At 32.3% G+C, this 17,907-nt stretch overlaps 3 protein-coding genes across 4 annotated transcripts; 2 read left to right on the forward strand and 1 right to left on the reverse strand.

Annotated features, from left to right (window-relative positions):
• The first annotated feature begins 68 nt into the window (after positions 1-68).
• Positions 69-4,565, forward strand: LOC123213157 (LL-diaminopimelate aminotransferase, chloroplastic-like). The gene is made up of 10 exons (XM_044632533.1): positions 69-426; positions 625-701; positions 1,285-1,352; positions 1,524-1,640; positions 1,751-1,813; positions 2,406-2,510; positions 2,605-2,655; positions 3,183-3,503; positions 3,708-3,914; positions 4,033-4,565. The coding sequence occupies exons 1-10, from the start codon at positions 344-346 to the stop codon at positions 4,324-4,326; spliced, it is 1,386 nt and encodes a 461-aa protein (XP_044488468.1). The 5' UTR covers positions 69-343; the 3' UTR covers positions 4,327-4,565.
• Positions 4,566-9,329: 4,764 nt separating this feature from the next.
• LOC123213453 (transcription factor bHLH25-like) lies at positions 9,330-11,071 on the reverse strand. Of its 2 annotated transcripts, XM_044632890.1 has the most exons (6): positions 10,951-11,071; positions 10,763-10,820; positions 10,154-10,657; positions 9,683-10,057; positions 9,519-9,582; positions 9,330-9,413 (listed from the first exon to the last, which is right to left on the reverse strand). In XM_044632890.1, the coding sequence occupies exons 2-6, from the start codon at positions 10,796-10,798 to the stop codon at positions 9,403-9,405; spliced, it is 990 nt and encodes a 329-aa protein (XP_044488825.1). In that variant the 5' UTR covers positions 10,799-10,820; positions 10,951-11,071; the 3' UTR covers positions 9,330-9,402. The 2 variants fall into 2 exon arrangements, with proteins under 2 accessions (XP_044488825.1, XP_044488823.1); XM_044632888.1 differs by lacking the exon at positions 9,330-9,413 and having other exon boundaries at positions 9,420-9,582; positions 10,951-11,070.
• Positions 11,072-13,501: 2,430 nt separating this feature from the next.
• LOC123214637 (L-galactose dehydrogenase-like) lies at positions 13,502-17,705 on the forward strand. Its single transcript, XM_044634544.1, is given in 6 exon segments — positions 13,502-13,835; positions 15,001-15,229; positions 15,405-15,594; positions 15,597-15,700; positions 16,038-16,166; positions 17,278-17,705. Coding segments are annotated over 6 exon segments (945 nt in total). The 5' UTR covers positions 13,502-13,674; the 3' UTR covers positions 17,410-17,705.
• The last annotated feature ends 202 nt before the right edge of the window (positions 17,706-17,907 follow it).

The following is a 17,907-nucleotide window of genomic DNA, read 5'->3' on the forward strand; positions in this document are numbered from 1 at the left end:
TAAGTCTTTTGGCTGCTTCTTCTTCATCTTCCTTTTTTTTTTTTTACTTAAAAGAAAGTGGAGAAACATCAATATTGGGAAATAGTAGTTCCACTATCCAAGTCCAATTCACCCATTCTCCGTCTCTCTCTTAGTGTACACGCAGCCACCAATATGTAAATTTGAATGACTTAACCCAAAAAAAAAAAAAAGGAATTTGAATGAGTGACGTCTGACGAGCACAAAGCTCGAGCCGTCGACACAACACAAGACACTATTACTGCCCATTAGGGTTTATCGTTGACATTTTGCAGCTTCACTCATTGCAGCTTCACTCAGAGCAGTTTTTCTTCTTCATCAGAACATGCCTCTAACTCACAATATCTCCTCTTCAGTCATCTCTTCTTCTTCCTCTGCTTTTCTGGTTCCGGATAAAATAAAATCCAGGTACTACTTTCGTTACGACGCCGAGAAATTGGAACAGCAATGAAATTACCCATTTGTTTGTTGAAATACAACTTATCTCTAGTTTTTTTCATTTGGGTTCCATTTTTCTCTCCACTTTACTCACTTGTTCAATATGTTGTTTTCTTTAGATAAATTCCGTTTTATTAACGGATTTTTCTTTTCTGTAATCTAATGAAGAACGCTGAACGTTTCGATTCAAGCTAAACGCATTGATGTCTGCAAATGTGTTGCGACGCCTCAAGAGGAGCAAATGGGTATTTTTTATTTGTTCATTTACCTAAAATGTGCAATGCCATACATGTAACATTTTATATGATATTGGTGATAGAATCTAAATTTTGGTAGTAAAGACTTGTTAAATGTTACCGGTTTTGGTTGATTTACTTGGAAATGTTACTGGACGCATACTATTTGTGTGACCTCTGATTTGAAAGATGTTAATGAGAACACTGAATACAAAATACTGTAAAGTGCCATGATACGTTTGTGCCAATCATGCAGTATGGCTATATCTGTTTATATGTGTAACATTTTTGTTTCATTTATCTGGTTGGTAGGAAATGGGATTTTATAGAGAAATTTTAAATTTTCTTTCAATGTGTGATCACTTTTCAAATTAAGGGTATTTCTTTTATGTGTTTTTCTAATTTTTTTTTTATTTGATTGATATTACTGCATGTTGGTTTTATAAAATTTTGTAGCAAATGTGGGAAATAGAACCCAAGATGTGATATCATGAAACAAGCTAAATAGATTTGTTTTCTTTGCTAGCTCTTGTTCATGGTGTTTCTCATGTTTCAGTTTAATTGTTCTTATATAATCCTGGTTTTCATGAAGCTTACAAGACAAAAGTTTCACGCAATGCAAATATTGCCAAACTTCAAGCTGGTTACCTGTTTCCAGAGGTCTGTATTGATGCTTTATGTTATTGATGCTTTATGTTAGTGATGCTCTTAATATTATACTCTCAAAATTGTTGTCATCCAATTGGGATTTCTAAATTTATTTTTGTGTCAGACAAGAATTTCAACAGTTTTTGGTAGTTATAATTTGTCTTTTCCCCTCAAATCTTAAAGATTGCCAGAAGAAAGGCTGCACACTTGCTAAAATACCCAGATGCACAAGTGATTAGCCTTGGAATTGGTGACACCACTGAGCCAATCCCAGAAGTTATAACTTCTACAATGGCAAAGGTACTCGTTCAAAAATGTTTCTTTTTTGTTATCTATCTGAGAGGTACTAATTGCTAAAAGAAAATTCAGTCTTGTTGCTGATTCATGGTTGAGTTATTTTCTTTTGGCAGAGGTCTTACGCCCTGTCGACTGTAGAGGGTTACACTGGTTATGGACCTGAGCAAGGAGAAAAAGTATGTGGAAAATTCATTTTTTTTGGTATTATCATTATTGATTCACATGTTGTTTACTTTTTTTTACGGATTAGACTTGATGCTTTTTTTGTGGGCTGAACTCATTAACAATTTTTGCTTATTAGCTGAACATATGTTGTTGCCCTTGCATGCTTTTTCTATCATCTCATTTGAACTGAGAACTTGAAATATGCAGAGACAGAAAACATGATATAAGTAGGCTATATGTGGAAGTGGAATATATAATTATTGCACATAATTATTTTCATTCAGAAGTTACTTATTCTAGTACTCATTTAATTTCTTTTAGGAGTATACTTGTATTCTTATTATACGTGTATGCTATGTATATAAAAAATCAATTTTGCAGCCTTTATATACTATATGCATGCCACTTACCTCTGTAAATGTTTATATCATATTATCATGTGTGATCAAATATTTTGGAGAATTATTGCTGAATACATATTTTCTGAAGTTTTTAGTTTGGCTTTTGCCTGAGCCCAATCTTCTTCTGGGCTTAATATTACTTTGGCCTGTTGTTAAGTGGTAATTTGTCGTGCTTTTCACCTCTTTTTGTCATACTTTGCAGCCATTGAGAGCTGCAATTGCTTCAGCATTTTATGAGGATCTTAGCATCGAGGAAGATGACATATTTGTTTCGGACGGTGCAAAATGTGACATATCTCGTCTTCAGGTTTTATGTTTTTGCATTTGCAAAAGTTTTTATGGGCTAATTTATTATTTTGCTCTCCATGAAAATTATCCAGTTTCTCTTGAATTTGTGGTAGATTGTTTTTGGTTCTGATGTTACCATAGCGGTTCAAGATCCATCATACCCGGTAATCCATTTTTCTCTTTTATTTTCATTTAATTGGAAGATAATTTTACTATGAGTGTGTTGTTTTCTTCTTTAAAAACTATGAATTTTGATGTAATCAAAGGATTATATTGGGTTAGTCTCACACAATTGTTTATTTCCTTTAAAATCTTTGATAAACATGATTCTTCATATGATGGTATTATTATGCATAATGAATCTGTAGTCCTGACATTACCTTGTTACCATCTGTCATGAATAGGAAATTAACTTGTCAGGTTTTTACCAGAATAAAATGATAGTCAACTGGGCTTTCAATTAGCTTCTGTTAGATGAATTTAAACACGTACCTGCATTATACTGGATAAGATATGCTGTAAGAAAAAACAGATTTTTAGGGTACATGGTCATTTTGATTGAATTGAGTGAAAATATGAAAGCAAGAACAATGAAGATAGAAGAAAATACAAAACCTTTGCAAGTCAATGGCATATCTGTGTTTGTTAATGAGAATCTCTGAACGCTGGAGCTTTCCTTTTCAATATGCAGGCTTATGTAGACTCAAGTGTTATTATGGGCCAGACTGGAGTGTTTCAAAAGAATGTGGAGAAGTTTGGAAAAATTGAATACATGAAATGTTCTCCAGAGAATGGTTTCTTCCCTGATTTATCAACTATTGGTCGGACAGATATCATATTCTTTTGTTCACCAAATAATCCTACTGGTGCTGTTGCAACTAGGGAGCAACTGACCCAATTGGTTAAGTTTGCCAAGGACAATGGGTCAATCATTGTTTATGACTCTGCATATGCCATGTATATATCAGATGATAAACCACGATCAATCTTTGAAATTCCAGGAGCCAAAGAGGTAATTCTACCGCCAGTCATTCATTTTATGGATGCAGAGCTACTCTCATTAGATTTTCTCTCTCTCCCTCTTAGTGTTTTATCAATTGCCTTTGTTTATTCAGTTTCTCGTTGGACAATACAATTTTCTTATGTAAAGAGCTCCGGAGTCTATTATAGCATCTAGCTTTTTGTGTGATGTATAAATTTCACTTTGCTATTGCAGGTTGCTATTGAGACCTCATCCTTTAGCAAGTATGCTGGCTTCACTGGAGTCCGTCTGGGTTGGACTGTGGTTCCAAAACAGCTTTTATTTTCCAATGGATTTCCTGTTGCCAGGGACTTCAACAGAATTGTTTGCACTTGCTTTAATGGTGCATCTAATATCTCTCAAGCTGGTGGTTTGGCTTGTCTTTCACCAGAAGGCCTTGGGGTTAGTGTCATACTTTAAGCAATAGCCAATTCATTTAAGCACTAGAAGGCCAGACAGGCATATAGCCCATGTTGTGAGTTCTAGCGCTAACAGGTTTATGCATTTCGAAAATTTGCAGGCTATGCGTGAGGTGATTGGTTTCTACAAAGAAAATACCAAAATCATCATGGATACCTTTACTTCACTTGGTTTTAATGTATACGGAGGTAAAAATGCACCATATGTGTGGGTTCATTTCCCTGGCCGAAGCTCATGGGATGTGTTCAGCGAGATTCTTGAGAAAACCCACGTGGTTACAACGCCTGGTAGCGGTTTTGGACCGGGTGGTGAAGGTTTTGTCAGGGTTAGTGCCTTCGGCCACAGACAGAACGTCCTAGAAGCCTGCAAAAGGTTCAAGCAATTGTACAAGTGATCAAGGTACCTGAGCAGTTTGACTCCACGAAGATAGATGCCGAATGGGTTAGCATAATTAGTGAAATTATTATCTTCCTTTTTGGCAGTGTAGATTGCATTGAAAACGTTACAAAATTGTTAAAAAGGAATTGAAGTCTGGGATAATTTTCTAGTTGGGATAATTGGAATTTCTGCAATTTGGTTTTAAATAAACAAGGCCAAAACTCTTCATATAAACCAACCTTTAAACTTCATTCATTAACTCTCGTTTATTTCTTGCTATTTCGGATTTCTGTTTTCTCTCTCTGTAAGTTTCCCTCATTTGCTTCGAAGTATAGTTTGAATGATAAAATATATGAAATCTTCAAGAAAAAGGTTTAGATATGAAACTTAGTGATGTTATATTAAAATCAAATCCTTGAGATATTTAGTATAGTTATTGTAAGGTCGATCACAATCTAGAGATTTTAACTATTTAATATAATATTAATTTGATTCAAAAAGGATTTTTTGTCATTTAAAAAAAAAAATTTCTTATCTTTCTTTAGCAAAAGTTGGCTCGTAAGGAAGTCATACAAGCGTCATATGGACCACCACAAGCCTTTCTTGTGCTTTCACATGCCCACAAACTCCCTATTTAGGATGGTTTGATATTTATGGTTAGTTAACCCATTCATAGTTAGAGTAGGTCGGTTTTTGGGTAATTCACATGAATATAATATAAATTATAAAATATTAAATTAAAATAATGTATATAAAAATACATATCTGAGTCTCATTTTTCTAAATCTATAAAGTTTTTAAAATTAGTCTAAATGAGACTATTGGTCTGCCTCCCTTTAAACTTTTCTAAATAAAGACTCTCAATGGATAAACCTATTATATATTTTGACACCACATTAGGTTTTGAAAAGAAAGGTCTAATGGATATGAAGTAATTTAATGAACCCTCTTATTTAAAAATCTAACATGCCAAAGTTCAGACTGATTATATGATGCATAAGACAGTTCTGAAAGATTACATTTAGGCCACCATAAATCTTATTGGACAAATTCACCCCCACTTAAAAAAATTTTGTAACAATGTCAGCTTATTAAGACATTTAAAGTCAGAAAGTTGATCATACTAATACTTTTATTAAATAATTAAAAATGTACATATAATTTTGAAATTTCAGAGATTTTCTTTTTCATATTTTAAGTCATTGGGATGTACTTGTATTTTAAGTAGATGTGATAGTCTGATAAAAGGTAAATGATCAAATTAAAAAATATCATATTATAATATATTAAATAATCTATTTTAATGAACAATACCCCTTTTACAAATTTCTAATATAAAAAAATAATAATATACAAAGCATGTGTCATATCATGATTTGAAAATTTGACAATTCATTTTGAGTACTGTTTCAAAAGATAAAATAAAATAATGTGTAGATGCCATTGTCTCTTTTAATTAGTCTCACCAATTTACCATAAGAAAACTTTGATAGATCAAAAGCATTAATTTTCCCTTAAATTAATAAATAATTATAGTAACTCTTAAAAGGTAGTTTGAATGATAAAAGAGAAAACTCTTATATATAAAAAATATATATAAGTTAAAGTTGTTCAGTGGTTATGGGATTAACAACTGGATTTATGGTTTATCTTATCCAATATAATTAATTCAGCTCTGTAAAAATGATAATTCAATTCAGATAAGATTTCCCATTATTAAAATAAATAAATATTCTTAACATGTCAATCAAAAAGAGTAGAGTTGAAGTTTGTAATTATTATGTTGTTTAATAACATTGAGATGTCACACTTGCATTATTTATCTAAAATTCTCAATCAACTTTGAGTGGTAGAAAGGCATATTCTTTGCTTCAACAATAATTCATCAATAAGTATTAGATTTTCAATTCATATATAGTCATAATTTCAACACAAAGAAGTAGATAATTTTTAATTTATTAGAGATTATAATTAAAAATTAATAAAAATGATTAAGTGAAATAAATTAAGGAAGTTAAATGACCGTTGTTGGAGCCTAGTGTTTGTCCTCTTTTGTTAAGTTTTGGAGTTCCTTCTTCAACAACAAACTGTGTATTTTCCAACTTGGTGATCTGTAATTTGATTTTATTTCAGTTTGTTTTGGTATCACAAGAATCTCTCTGTCATTTTCATAGCTTAAGATTACAATCTTTTGTAGGACTGGCATTATATTAGTATTTTTTTAATTAATTAATTAATTAATTATTAATTAATAATTCACCTTAAATCCACCACAACACAACTTATTAGGTAAGACTTAGAAATATTTTATATTTATATTTGGAGAAACACTGTTTCCCACCCAATCTTTGATTAATTGATTTTCTCATTTTATAAGTTTGAAAATTTTATTTTTTACCCATCCGTCAAAGTTAAATGTTAGTTTTAATAGTTAAAGAGTATTTTTATTACTTTTTCATAATTATAATAAGATCAATATCACTTATATTCTTAATAGTACAAAAACTTACATTTTCATCTATACAACTTTATTTTTTCCTTTTTTTCTCTTCATCTTATTTAATTTTTTTTTTCTTCTTCTTCTTTCTCATTTCTTCGGCATTGAAAAACACCCAAAGAGAGTTAGAGGATTTGACTGTACTTGAGACTTGTGTGGACAACAAGATGTCCCAAAGTTGATAAAAATAAGAAAACCTAACCAAAACGGAGCTTGTCAACAGAAGATTTGAGCGAGATTTTGTAGATCCAAATCAAGTTTGAGTCACAAAAGTGGGCTCATTTTTACAGGTTTAAATTGTAGATTTTTATAAAATTTTAGGAGCAATCTATTATTTAACTTCAATAAAAGCAAAAGACATTTTTGTCTTTGCATTAATTTTATAGAAATTTAAATAAAATTTATTAAAAATTTCGAATAAAGAGATTACAAGTGAAATATAAGATGAATGGATAATAAATAATATTAGAAATAATATAAGTTACTTAGGTTGGGCCAATAAAGTTATAAATTGTAAAGTTAGTACTAGACATTTTACCACATAAATATTAGTACATCATCAAGTTTGTTATTTGGGTATTATATTTTTTTCTTGAATATTCACAATTAATGAATAAAGTCTAATTATATTATCGTGCTTTTATGATTAATGCATATCCAATGTTACTAATTATAACAAAAATAAAATAAAATAAAATAATTATATTTGAGGGAGAAAAACACTATTTTTTTAGTATCATAATTTACTAAATCAGTTATATGATTTAGTTTTATATGAGGGTTATGTGACCAGTTATATAAGGGTTAAAGTTTTACGGGTAAATTTGTTATTTGATCAGTGATATTAAAAAAATAAAATTTTATCTTATTTCTTCTTATAAACCCTAAAAATTAATAATTTTTTTTCTAAAATTAAATTTTGAAAAGTTACATCTTCATTTTTACTAGGTTTCTAGTTATCTAGTGATCTCTCAATGATATCTCTCACACTCTGACATGTCTCTCTCTCTCGAACATCTTCTCTTAACGTTGTTGATAGTGTTCCCTAATGTCCTCGGTTTTAACTATTGGTTTTCATTCTATGTTTCTATATATATGTTCATGATCATGAGCTGATTATTTTATTTTGATCACGAGTTTATTGTTTTGATTGCTATCATGTATAAATGGTGGTATGGTCCTGATGAAAAATTTCTACATATAAAACAAGATGACAAATGATATTATAAAATATTGGTGTGAAATCAATTAATTACATTTGTTATGATGCAAAGTTGTCAAAATAATTGAGGGATTCTAAATGGATGGAAGAAGAAATTGTTGGACTTTTCTTCTATGGATTATTTTCCAAGGTTACCTTACAATAAATGTCTAAATTAAAACAAAAATGTCCAAATGTTTTTGGAAAAAAATAACAAGCATTTCATTGGACAAATTCAAATATCTATTTGTTTCATTTTCTCCTTATTCCCAGCCATAATTTCCAAGTTCAAGCAATTAATTATTATTCAAACTTATAATTTTTCCAAAACAATTGATTTATACGTAATTTTATAATGATACGTTATTTTTTATATATAAATTTGTGTATATAATTTTACTTACTATTAAAATTATTAATTTTCTTATTCTTTTTGAACTAATATAAATTTTTTATTATTAAGTTTTTGTTAAGCCATAAAAAGGATAATTCAAATAAAAAATTTATTAACTTATGGTAGTATGAATTCTAAAGTTTATGTCTTCAAGGGGTAGTTTAATTTACAGAAACGGTAAAATCCCTACACAAACTCAAAGAGAGAATATAAGATCTGATTTAACAGTTATAAAACCAATTATTGATTGATTAAACTTTAACGCGAATGACCGATTCAGATAGAGTTTCTCGTAAAAAAAAAAAAATCTAAAGTTTAGGTATCTCAAATAAATGTTGTCATCATATCTAATTAGTAATTCAAAATATATTCATTAACTTATTGTAGTCCATATTTTCACTCAAGCTAAAAAACTCTTATTCAATATTCTCAACCAAACTGTTATAAAACAGATGAAATTACAATTAAATAGAGGCATCAAGAAAATAATTCCAAGAAAGCCCCTAAAGACTTTGACTGTTAGACAAATTACACCAACAAAGGCCTGTCTGTCTGGACACCCAAAAAACCATTGTTTTTAAAATTTCCCTTTTCAACAATTTAGGTTAAGAAAGGGACATCACATACACAGGCCAGTTTAATTTTTCAACCACCCAAAAAAAAAGACCAAGAAGCCATGAGATCACTCTTTTAAAACAGAAGGGTAGATTCAACAACATGGAATTAAAGTTTTAGAGTTCAAACCATGCAAAAATATTTAACCCTTCTGCAAAATGAATTAACCTCTCACAGCAAACAAGCTTGAAGGTGTATCTAAAGTGGTTGACATTACAGGCCTTATTTGCAACAAGTTTGAAAAAGCTACATTTTGATTTATTCTGTATATATATATATATATATATATATATATATATATATATATATATATATATGAGGCGATATATTTTCCTAGTCTTCTGTGGAATTCAGCAGAAGAAAACAAACTTCTCAAGAGGAAATTTCACATGAAATTTTATTCTCTATATATATATATATATGAGGGGATATATTTTGCTAGTCTTCTGTGGAATTCAGCAGGAGAAAACAAACTTCTCAAGAGGAAATTTCACATGAAATTTTGGAAAGTTGAGTGTAGACTCTTCACCAGATCTTTCACACTCATTTTGAATTCCACATCCATCTGTTAAACATTGAGAAATACAATTACTCACCAGATTTAAACCAAGAAAAAAGAAAAAATAGAATCTCTGTGTAAATGTTAAAGTTAGTTTCTCACTTACCTGAGCAATAATGGTTATATCAAGAGCAGAAGTAGCAAAAGTCATGACACTGCTGTTGATGACAGTTAGGTGCAGCTTCTCTATTTCAGCTACAGTTTTCTCAAAGACCCCTTTTCTTTTCTCACAGTGGACTCTTATCAGAACATTTTTGTCACAAAATCTTGCTTCTATTTCCGGTAATGGGTCATTGAAGTGACCTGTTGGTGAATCTTCATCAGAGGAGGAGTTGCCATTTTCTGCAAAGAGTTGAGTTTTCTTCACAAACACCACAGATTCCATGCTTTTCTTCATTGATTGTTCCTCAAGGGTCTTCACTTTCTCTTGCAGTTGCTTCAAGTACTTAATTGCATCACCAAGAACAGAAACCTTGTCCATCTGAAAAAAAATATAGATTTAGCAGTATTTCATTATTCAGAAAAAATTATAGAGTTTTAAATGTTGATGTACACAGCTTAAAACAGAAACTGATACCTTCTTCAGGCCTGGAACTATTGCAGATAAAGCTACAAACCGCTGGCTCAGCTTCTCTCGCCGCTTCCTTTCAGCGATAATGTGATCTTGTGATTGAGAAAGTTTACTTCCGGGGCTGCTCCTCCGATTTCCCTGAGACCCATTAAACGCAAAATTTGGGTGCACAATGGAACCCTGAGAAGTCACCATATGATCAGCAGGAAGACCACTGAAGATTTTAGAAAACACTTCCTCCTCTTTAGGTTTCAGAAAGCTCATTTGACGATTCAATGTGGTTGAATTGGCAGAAGGAATATCAGTGGGATTAAAAGCAACTTGTGGTGAACTCCAAGAGTTTGTTTTGAGCTGTTTCGGGGGCCTATCAATGGCTGTTTGAGCCACCGGGAGAGTGTAATAGTGCTGTAAATTCTCCCCAAATGCAGCTGCTACAGGCAGTAAGTTGAAGTCGTCATCAAGAGAGTTCATGTGCCACTGGTTGATGAAACCAGTTTCCTCCATTAATCCCTGCAAATTTATTATCCTTAAACTGTCAAAATCATTCAACCTCACATTAACTAGTATTATCACATATAATCTTCATGGATAAATGCTTTAAGAAGAAAGTCTTACCGGCTCAGATAACCCTTTAATGGATGAAATCTCCATTGAAGACTGCTCCTGAAATAGCCTGTTGAAATTGTTTACAAAATAAATTAATTGCTTTAACTACACATGAAGGCCGTGAATTAAATAGAAATTAAAAAGAACAACAAGAATTGTCAAAAGGAGCAACAGTGCATAGAAGAATGAATTCTCACCCTGCAGGCTGCAGCAATAATTACAAGAACAGGAATTTCCTTTTCAAAGCCTCCAGTAAAGCAGGAGCCGTCCAGCTTATTCAACTTTATATAGTGAGCTAAATTCTCTTCATGTGAAAAGGCTACAGAAATCGATTTCCTCTGACAAAGTAACAACGTATTATATCTTAGTGGGTCGATTTTGCTGACAAACTAACACCGAAAACAAGTCATCTTTTGTTGTTTTGTGGACTTTTAGAGGAAGTTATCACCAACACCAACTAGGCGTTGAAATTTTCATTCATTCAAGAGATTTGCCATTGGAAAACACCAAGTGATCGATCAAGCAGGTGGCCCCTTCCTTTGTCTCTATCATAGGAGCCAACCCATATAAATATTATTTGACATTTTAAACCTAATTATTCGATGCAAATTAATGAGAGATGATAAGCCAATGCACATACCAGTAAACACCTCAAAGAAACAATTTTAAATGCATGTGAATTGGGAAGTAATTATTCAATAAGCTACTTGTTTAGTCTAAGGACAAGATATCTGTTTTTCTTATTAAGTGTTTACTTAGACTTTTCTTCCATGACTACAGCTACTATAAAACTTGTTTTCTCTTTGTTTAATTAACTGACTTCCCAAGGACTCCACTTAAATTTATGTGTGTTATTTTATGAAATTTATAAATTCATTTTTTGTCTTTTGAAGTTAGTGAAAATGTTAAGGAAATGTAAAAAAACGAAAACATTTTCAAGTTTTTTTAGAATTTCACAAGCGTACCAAAAGGTCAAATCCAAATCTTCCACTGAAAACATTTTCAGATACGTTGATTTGAAAAACTGTTTTGCAAATGTGAATATGAAAACGGGTTTAGCATATAATTTTCTAAAATCACAAAAGATATTCAGACAAAAACTTGATTCAGTTTGTCACTTATGTTGTGTTGGCCTCCAAAAGGGCCAAAACCCAGAAATCAAGAGCCTTAATTGAAGCTGGTTTTTTCTTAATTATTAAGTCTAGAATTGAAATTGCTGGTAACAACTAGCAAAGGTTAGGTGTGTTACTTATATTATGGTACATATTTATTTATATTCTGTGACCAATTTATAAGGCAAAGCCACAAGGGTTATTGAATGGAATCTAGGTTTAAATTATTGCAGTTGCCAGCCTGTGAAAAGATCTTGACTTGTTTTTATTGGACCAAATAAAAAAAAAAAGATTGCTGGGTCTAAAACATAAACTTCAATCGGTAAACTGTGCAGCATAATTAGTCGGTGGTTTAGGTGTTCAATAAATATTAGGCCAATCCTAGTTAAATCACATCAACGCTTTCAGCTGCATGTTTGCCGTTTGGACACCTAAGAAGAATTAGTTAAGATTACGTGGTCCGACAGAATCCATAATTGTGAGGTGTCACTAGGCTCGAGACAGGCCCAGTATTATAGAATTGGGCAACCTTATTGGGCTACACCATCGTCGCCCATTAGCCTGATTGCAAAGTTGATTGAAAATAATAAAATTATATATATATAATTTAATTTAATTAAATAATTTTAAATTAAAAATAAAATAATAGTTAGAAATGATAATAGATCAAACCTAAAACTCGTATAGTAATAAGTCTTATGAGTTAAGTCAACCTATAGAGAGTATAAAACCCATCACTTGATCTTATATATATAAGGTTGAAGCTTATAGTAACGAATTGATCTATTAATTTTAATAAAAAATAATTTTTATATTATAATTATTTTTAATTAATTAATTAATTTTTAAATAATTATGAAAACAGTAGAGAGCTTTATCTCTAGGCCTAAGGCTTGGAAGGCCCATGGGCTTGGTTCGGGCTTTCGCAGGCCAGACCATTTTCTCGTGCTCTAATTTGACACATTTAATAATAGTTAATTATATGATAATATATTATTTATGTATTTAATTGTATATTTAAAAATATGTATACGTAATACTATTTTTTTAAATATTAAAAAAACTATTTAAAATTTTAACTTTGAAGAGAAAATTGCAAAATGAATGAAAAATGATGATATTAACAAAGGAATAAGACAAAAATAGGAAGATCAATGTCGAAAGTGTGTATGAAAGCCGAACAAGCATTGAAAATAAGTCATCAAAGTGAGAATATGGGTGGAGTTTCAAAGAAAAAGAAAGTAACAATAAAAGAAAACAAGAAAAAGAGGTGTTTAAGAAATTTATTATTTAAAGGGAAAATTTTTATTTTTGTCCATTTGGGTGAGATTGGAATTTTATAAAAAATAAAATGGTTAAAATGATAATTCTGTTTTCTAACATTATTATAGGACTTTTTTTTCTAAGAGGGGGTGAAAAAAGATAATTTATGCCACAAGATGTAGAGAAGTTTTTAGGCCGAACCTTGGGTGGGACACTGTTGTTTACTCTAGCGTGAACTTTTGATAACCTTAATTCTTAAAAGATGATTGTAGCACCCACAATGTTCAAAAATTATCACAAAACCCCTGTTAAGTGTCAAATGAATTTTTGAATTCGTCAGCATGAATTAATCACATATATGGCCAGAAAATTCGTTTTAATCCGCTCCCTGTGCTCTTTAGCCACCGCTGAACATCTTTCACTTGCTGTTGCTTCCACGGGAAACATAGCCAAAACAAAAGATCAACTTTCTCTCACATTTTCCCACTTTCCAAGCACTGTTAGAATCCCAGTACTTCACTTTAACTGGCATCCCCGCCTCGCCAAATGGAGCTCCGACCCTTGGGAAACACGGGCCTCCGTCTCAGCTCCGTCGGCTTCGGAGCCTCACCGCTTGGCAGCGTTTTTGGACCCGTCTCTGAAACCGACGCCATTTCCTCCGTTCGTGAAGCCTTTCGCCTAGGCATCAACTTCTTTGACACCTCTCCGTGCGTGTCATTTCTTTATTTTCTTTTTAATGAATAATATTGTGGAAATATTTATCTTTTTCCGTTGCTTATATTTTTGGGCCTAGCTGTTGGTACATTAAATTTGTAACATGGTGATTATATCTTACAAGGATGAAATTAATTGATTAAAGATCGAATTTTATTTGTTTCACATTACAATTTCAAGTTTATGATGTGATTACAATGTGACAAGGTTTTATTTTGCAACACATACCTTTCATGTTATAATTTGATTTTTGCAAGTCCATGTCTCTCTCTTATTTATACATTTTGATTTTTTACAGATTAGAGATTTTCCATTACTGTAGTATGACCTATCAATTTGAGATTCATTACTACTGATTTTATTTTATTTAATATATATTCTTTTTACTCCAATCTTGTGAAAATGTTATTTTTGGGACCTGGAAAGAGAACATTGTTCATTAATTGAAGAAATTGAGTTTGATGTGGCCTATGCTTTGTTAATGATAGAGATGGAAGAGGAATAATAATATTTGAAAAAGGATTATTTTGTTGTTAAGTGATAAATGTTGATATGTGAAGGGATTGATTTTTATAAGTAGGTGAGGAGTTTGAACGCTTGAAGCTAAGATATCTGGTGGGGTTTAAAAAGTAATGCGATACATTTTTAAATTGTTTGGTGACCAAGAGGTGCCCATTTGGATGCAGTAAAATATAGTAGGAGCACTTGATGTTTGAAGACTTTCAGTTAACTGGAAGAATGGGAATAGAAAATTTGGATCTAAAATTAAAGCATGAGGAAATAAACCTTTGATTGATCCAAAAAATTACTACAAAAGCAAGCTTTTCTGCTGAGAAAATGGCAGCAGAGTGGTGCCTCAAGTATTGAGTGTTAGAGAGGCTGTTGTTGTTGGTGACATGAGTGAAAAAAGAAAAAAATATAGCTCACTCATGGCCGGTATGAAAGATATTTGACCATGTAAAGATGGGTCAACGAATTAGGATACAAATAGTAACAGCTATATAAATCTTTCAATTCTTGTTTCTTTTCTTCAAATTTTGCTGTAACCAACTAGGAAGTAATTTGAATGTTAATGTTGTTTTTAATGCCACTTTCTTTCAAATCTGTCCGGCTCCCTCCCTCCCAACACTTATTTTTTGTTTCTGTTCCACTTTGTAGGTATTATGGAGGGACATTGTCAGAAAAGATGCTTGGAAAGGCACTCAAAGCTCTGAATGTTCCCAGAAACGAATATATTGTGTCAACAAAGTGTGGGCGGTATATTCAAGGTTTTGACTTTAGTGCTGAGAGAGTGACTAAGAGCATTGATGAGAGTTTGGCGAGGTTGCAGCTGGATTACGTTGATATACTACAGTGTCATGACATTGAATTTGGGTCTCTTGATCAGGTCGTTGGATATATATTTATTATTTTCTTTTTTGAATGTTCGTTTATAACTAAATTTCTTTATGTTATCTTACCAGTGTAAATTTGTACTTTATTTTGTACATTTTTTTCCTTTATGTATTAGAAATAAATCTGATCATGGAATTTAATTGGTTTGTTTTTGTTCTAAATCTCAGATAGTGAATGAGACCGTTCCCACTCTTCAGAAACTGAAGGAAGCTGGGAAAATTCGTTTCATTGGTATTACTGGACTTCCCTTAGAAATTTTTACATATGTGCTCGATCGGGTACCACCTGGCTCAGTTGATGTGATTCTTTCGTACTGCCACTATTGTATTAATGATTCAACATTGGAGGATTTACTGCCTTGAAGAGAAAGGGGGTCGGTATTATTAATGCTTCCCCTCTTGCAATGGGGCTTCTTACTGATAATGGTCCTCCAGAATGGCACCCAGCCTCACCTGAACTCAAGGTGTTCTTCAACTTCTCAATTATTATCCTGTCCTTTTTTCTTTTAATTAGTACATGATCCAAAGCTAGTTGAGCAGCAGGTTTTTCTACTTATAGCTCTACTAAAGATATCTTTTTTAACCCCTACTACCCACCAAACCCAAGCAGTTGTGTATATACACATGATGTTTTGCTGACCCGTCCAATTTTATGAAAGAAGAGATGGATAGAATTTTTAAAAACTTTGTTAAGTATTTTTGGTTTGATAGTTCAATGATTTATTATCAATAAAACACCGGATTTCTTGTGCCTTGTCTGAATCTAGCTAATTTTTATTTTTTGTTTTGTTACCTTGATAGTCTGCATGCAAAGCTGCTGCTGCATATTGTAAAGAGAAGGGAAAGAATATATCAAAGTTAGCCATGCAATACAGCTTGTCAAATCAGGATATTTCAACAGTGCTGGTTGGCATGAACTCTGTGAAACAGGTATTGATTCATTTTCTTTATGATACAAGCCCCCCGAGTAGAAGTTTTCTAAATTATTGTCATAAAATTTGGATCACACTGGCTGTTCCATTGGTTCGATTGGGACCCAGAGACAGTAGAGGTTTGAAGTGAGGGAAAAACTGTTTTGGACTTTGGATCACTTTGAACTGCCGTTACACCGGGAGAATCCTGTTAGGTTGTGGTTAAACCACAGGTTCAAACATAGTTCAAAGGACATGGCGTGGAAATGAGTTGTTTGGAGTGAGAGTGGCACGAAAACGGTTGGAAATGACAAAACCGATGGGAGATGAAGTTTTCAGAGGTGAGAATGGCACGATGGCAAATGGAAATGAGGATGTCAATATGGAATATAGCTGTTGGAGATGAAATCACTGCAGGGCTGAAGCTACTGGAGAAGAAATCGTCACAGGATGGAGTTGCCAGAGACGAGATTGTCACGGGAAGGAGCTGCTGGAGATGGGATTTTTGTCAGTGAGAATGGCAGCTAGGGTTTGGTGTGGCCTGCATGCGACTCTCCTCTATTGCGAATATCTATTTGGTCAAATACAAAATTAAAAAATTGATAAAATCACGCCTAAATATATATTAGTTTGACCCTTAAACAAAACAAAAAGCGAAATCATTTCTAATCAGTTCACTGATGTGACCACCGATTGATGACCCAAACTACTCCTTTCTTATGCTTGGTTGGGGTATAAAACCATGCTTTGAATTTTCTTAGGGCAATATTTTTCCCTAAACTTGTTCAATGAAAGTAAATTAAATGCCAAAAATTGCAAAACAAACCCTTATATTTCAAAAAAAGTGCTTGATTTTAGTGTAATCCATTATTGTTCTTCTGTTTTCTTCTCCGCTTGATCACCAATATATATATTTTCATTTAAGCTGCTAAACTCTGTTGAAAGAAGGAGAAATCCTTTTTGTATTTGAATTCCAAAAGATTGAAATGCCTGTCCAATACACACATGACCCTTCTATTATAATTCACTGGAAGAAATATTTGCATCTTTCTGGCAATTATTTTCATTGAGCAAATATCATCAAATTTTACTTTCAGCCAGCTAATTAAATAAACTGTGTTGATAATCAGGTGGAGGAGAATGTTGCTGCCTCTGCAGAAGTAGCACTTTCCGGTATGGATCAGGAAACTCTTGCAGGGGTTGAAGCAATCCTAAAACCAGTGAAGAATCAAACATGGCCTATTGGAATACAGAAGAGGTGACATTTTTGCTCTGCAACCATTTGCACCTTTTGCTTAGGCGTAGCCATCCCAAATACTACAAATGGGAGGGCTGAGAAGACTTTTCTAAATTCTTATAATATATAGGAGAATCCTTATGAGGATGAATGCAAGTTTCTTCTAGTATTTTAGGCATATTATCTTATGAGATGAGGCAAATTCCCCATGGAATAAGGACTTGTATTTGATATTTTCTGTTCTGACATCTGTAATATTATCAACTTAACATCATGGTATGCCATGTAATCTATTTAGTTAACTAATAAGCCATGGACAAATTTTGTTATTTTTCGTTAGCTTTTGACTAATTTCTTTTTTTTTAGAACTTGTTACAAGAAAGCTTATTGTTTAACAGCATAGGGCTTGCCGGTTCATTGTTAAGGCAAATACACAATATAGTTGGTGTTGATTAGTGTCGACATTGAACAACTTCAATTATCCCTTTCAAAAATACAATACAAATTACTCGTCATCATCTAC

Source organism: Mangifera indica, chromosome 4, assembly GCF_011075055.1.
Source record: "Mangifera indica cultivar Alphonso chromosome 4, CATAS_Mindica_2.1, whole genome shotgun sequence".
NCBI lineage: Eukaryota > Viridiplantae > Streptophyta > Magnoliopsida > Sapindales > Anacardiaceae > Mangifera > Mangifera indica.

Coding starts and splice junctions, on each gene's coding strand:
- LOC123213157 (XM_044632533.1), top strand. CDS start 344: ATGCCTCTAACTCACAATATCTCCTCTTCAGTCATCTCTTCTTCTTCC. Junction 1,353..1,523: donor CTGGTTACCTGTTTCCAGAG/GTCTGTATTGAT, acceptor CAAATCTTAAAG/ATTGCCAGAAGAAAGGCTGC. Junction 1,641..1,750: donor TAACTTCTACAATGGCAAAG/GTACTCGTTCAA, acceptor TTCTTTTGGCAG/AGGTCTTACGCCCTGTCGAC.
- LOC123213453 (XM_044632890.1), bottom strand. CDS start 10,798: ATGGAGATTTCATCCATTAAAGGGTTATCTGAGCCG. Junction 10,058..10,153: donor TAGTTCCAGGCCTGAAGAAG/GTATCAGTTTCT, acceptor ATTTTTTTTCAG/ATGGACAAGGTTTCTGTTCT. Junction 9,583..9,682: donor ATATAACCATTATTGCTCAG/GTAAGTGAGAAA, acceptor AATGTTTAACAG/ATGGATGTGGAATTCAAAAT.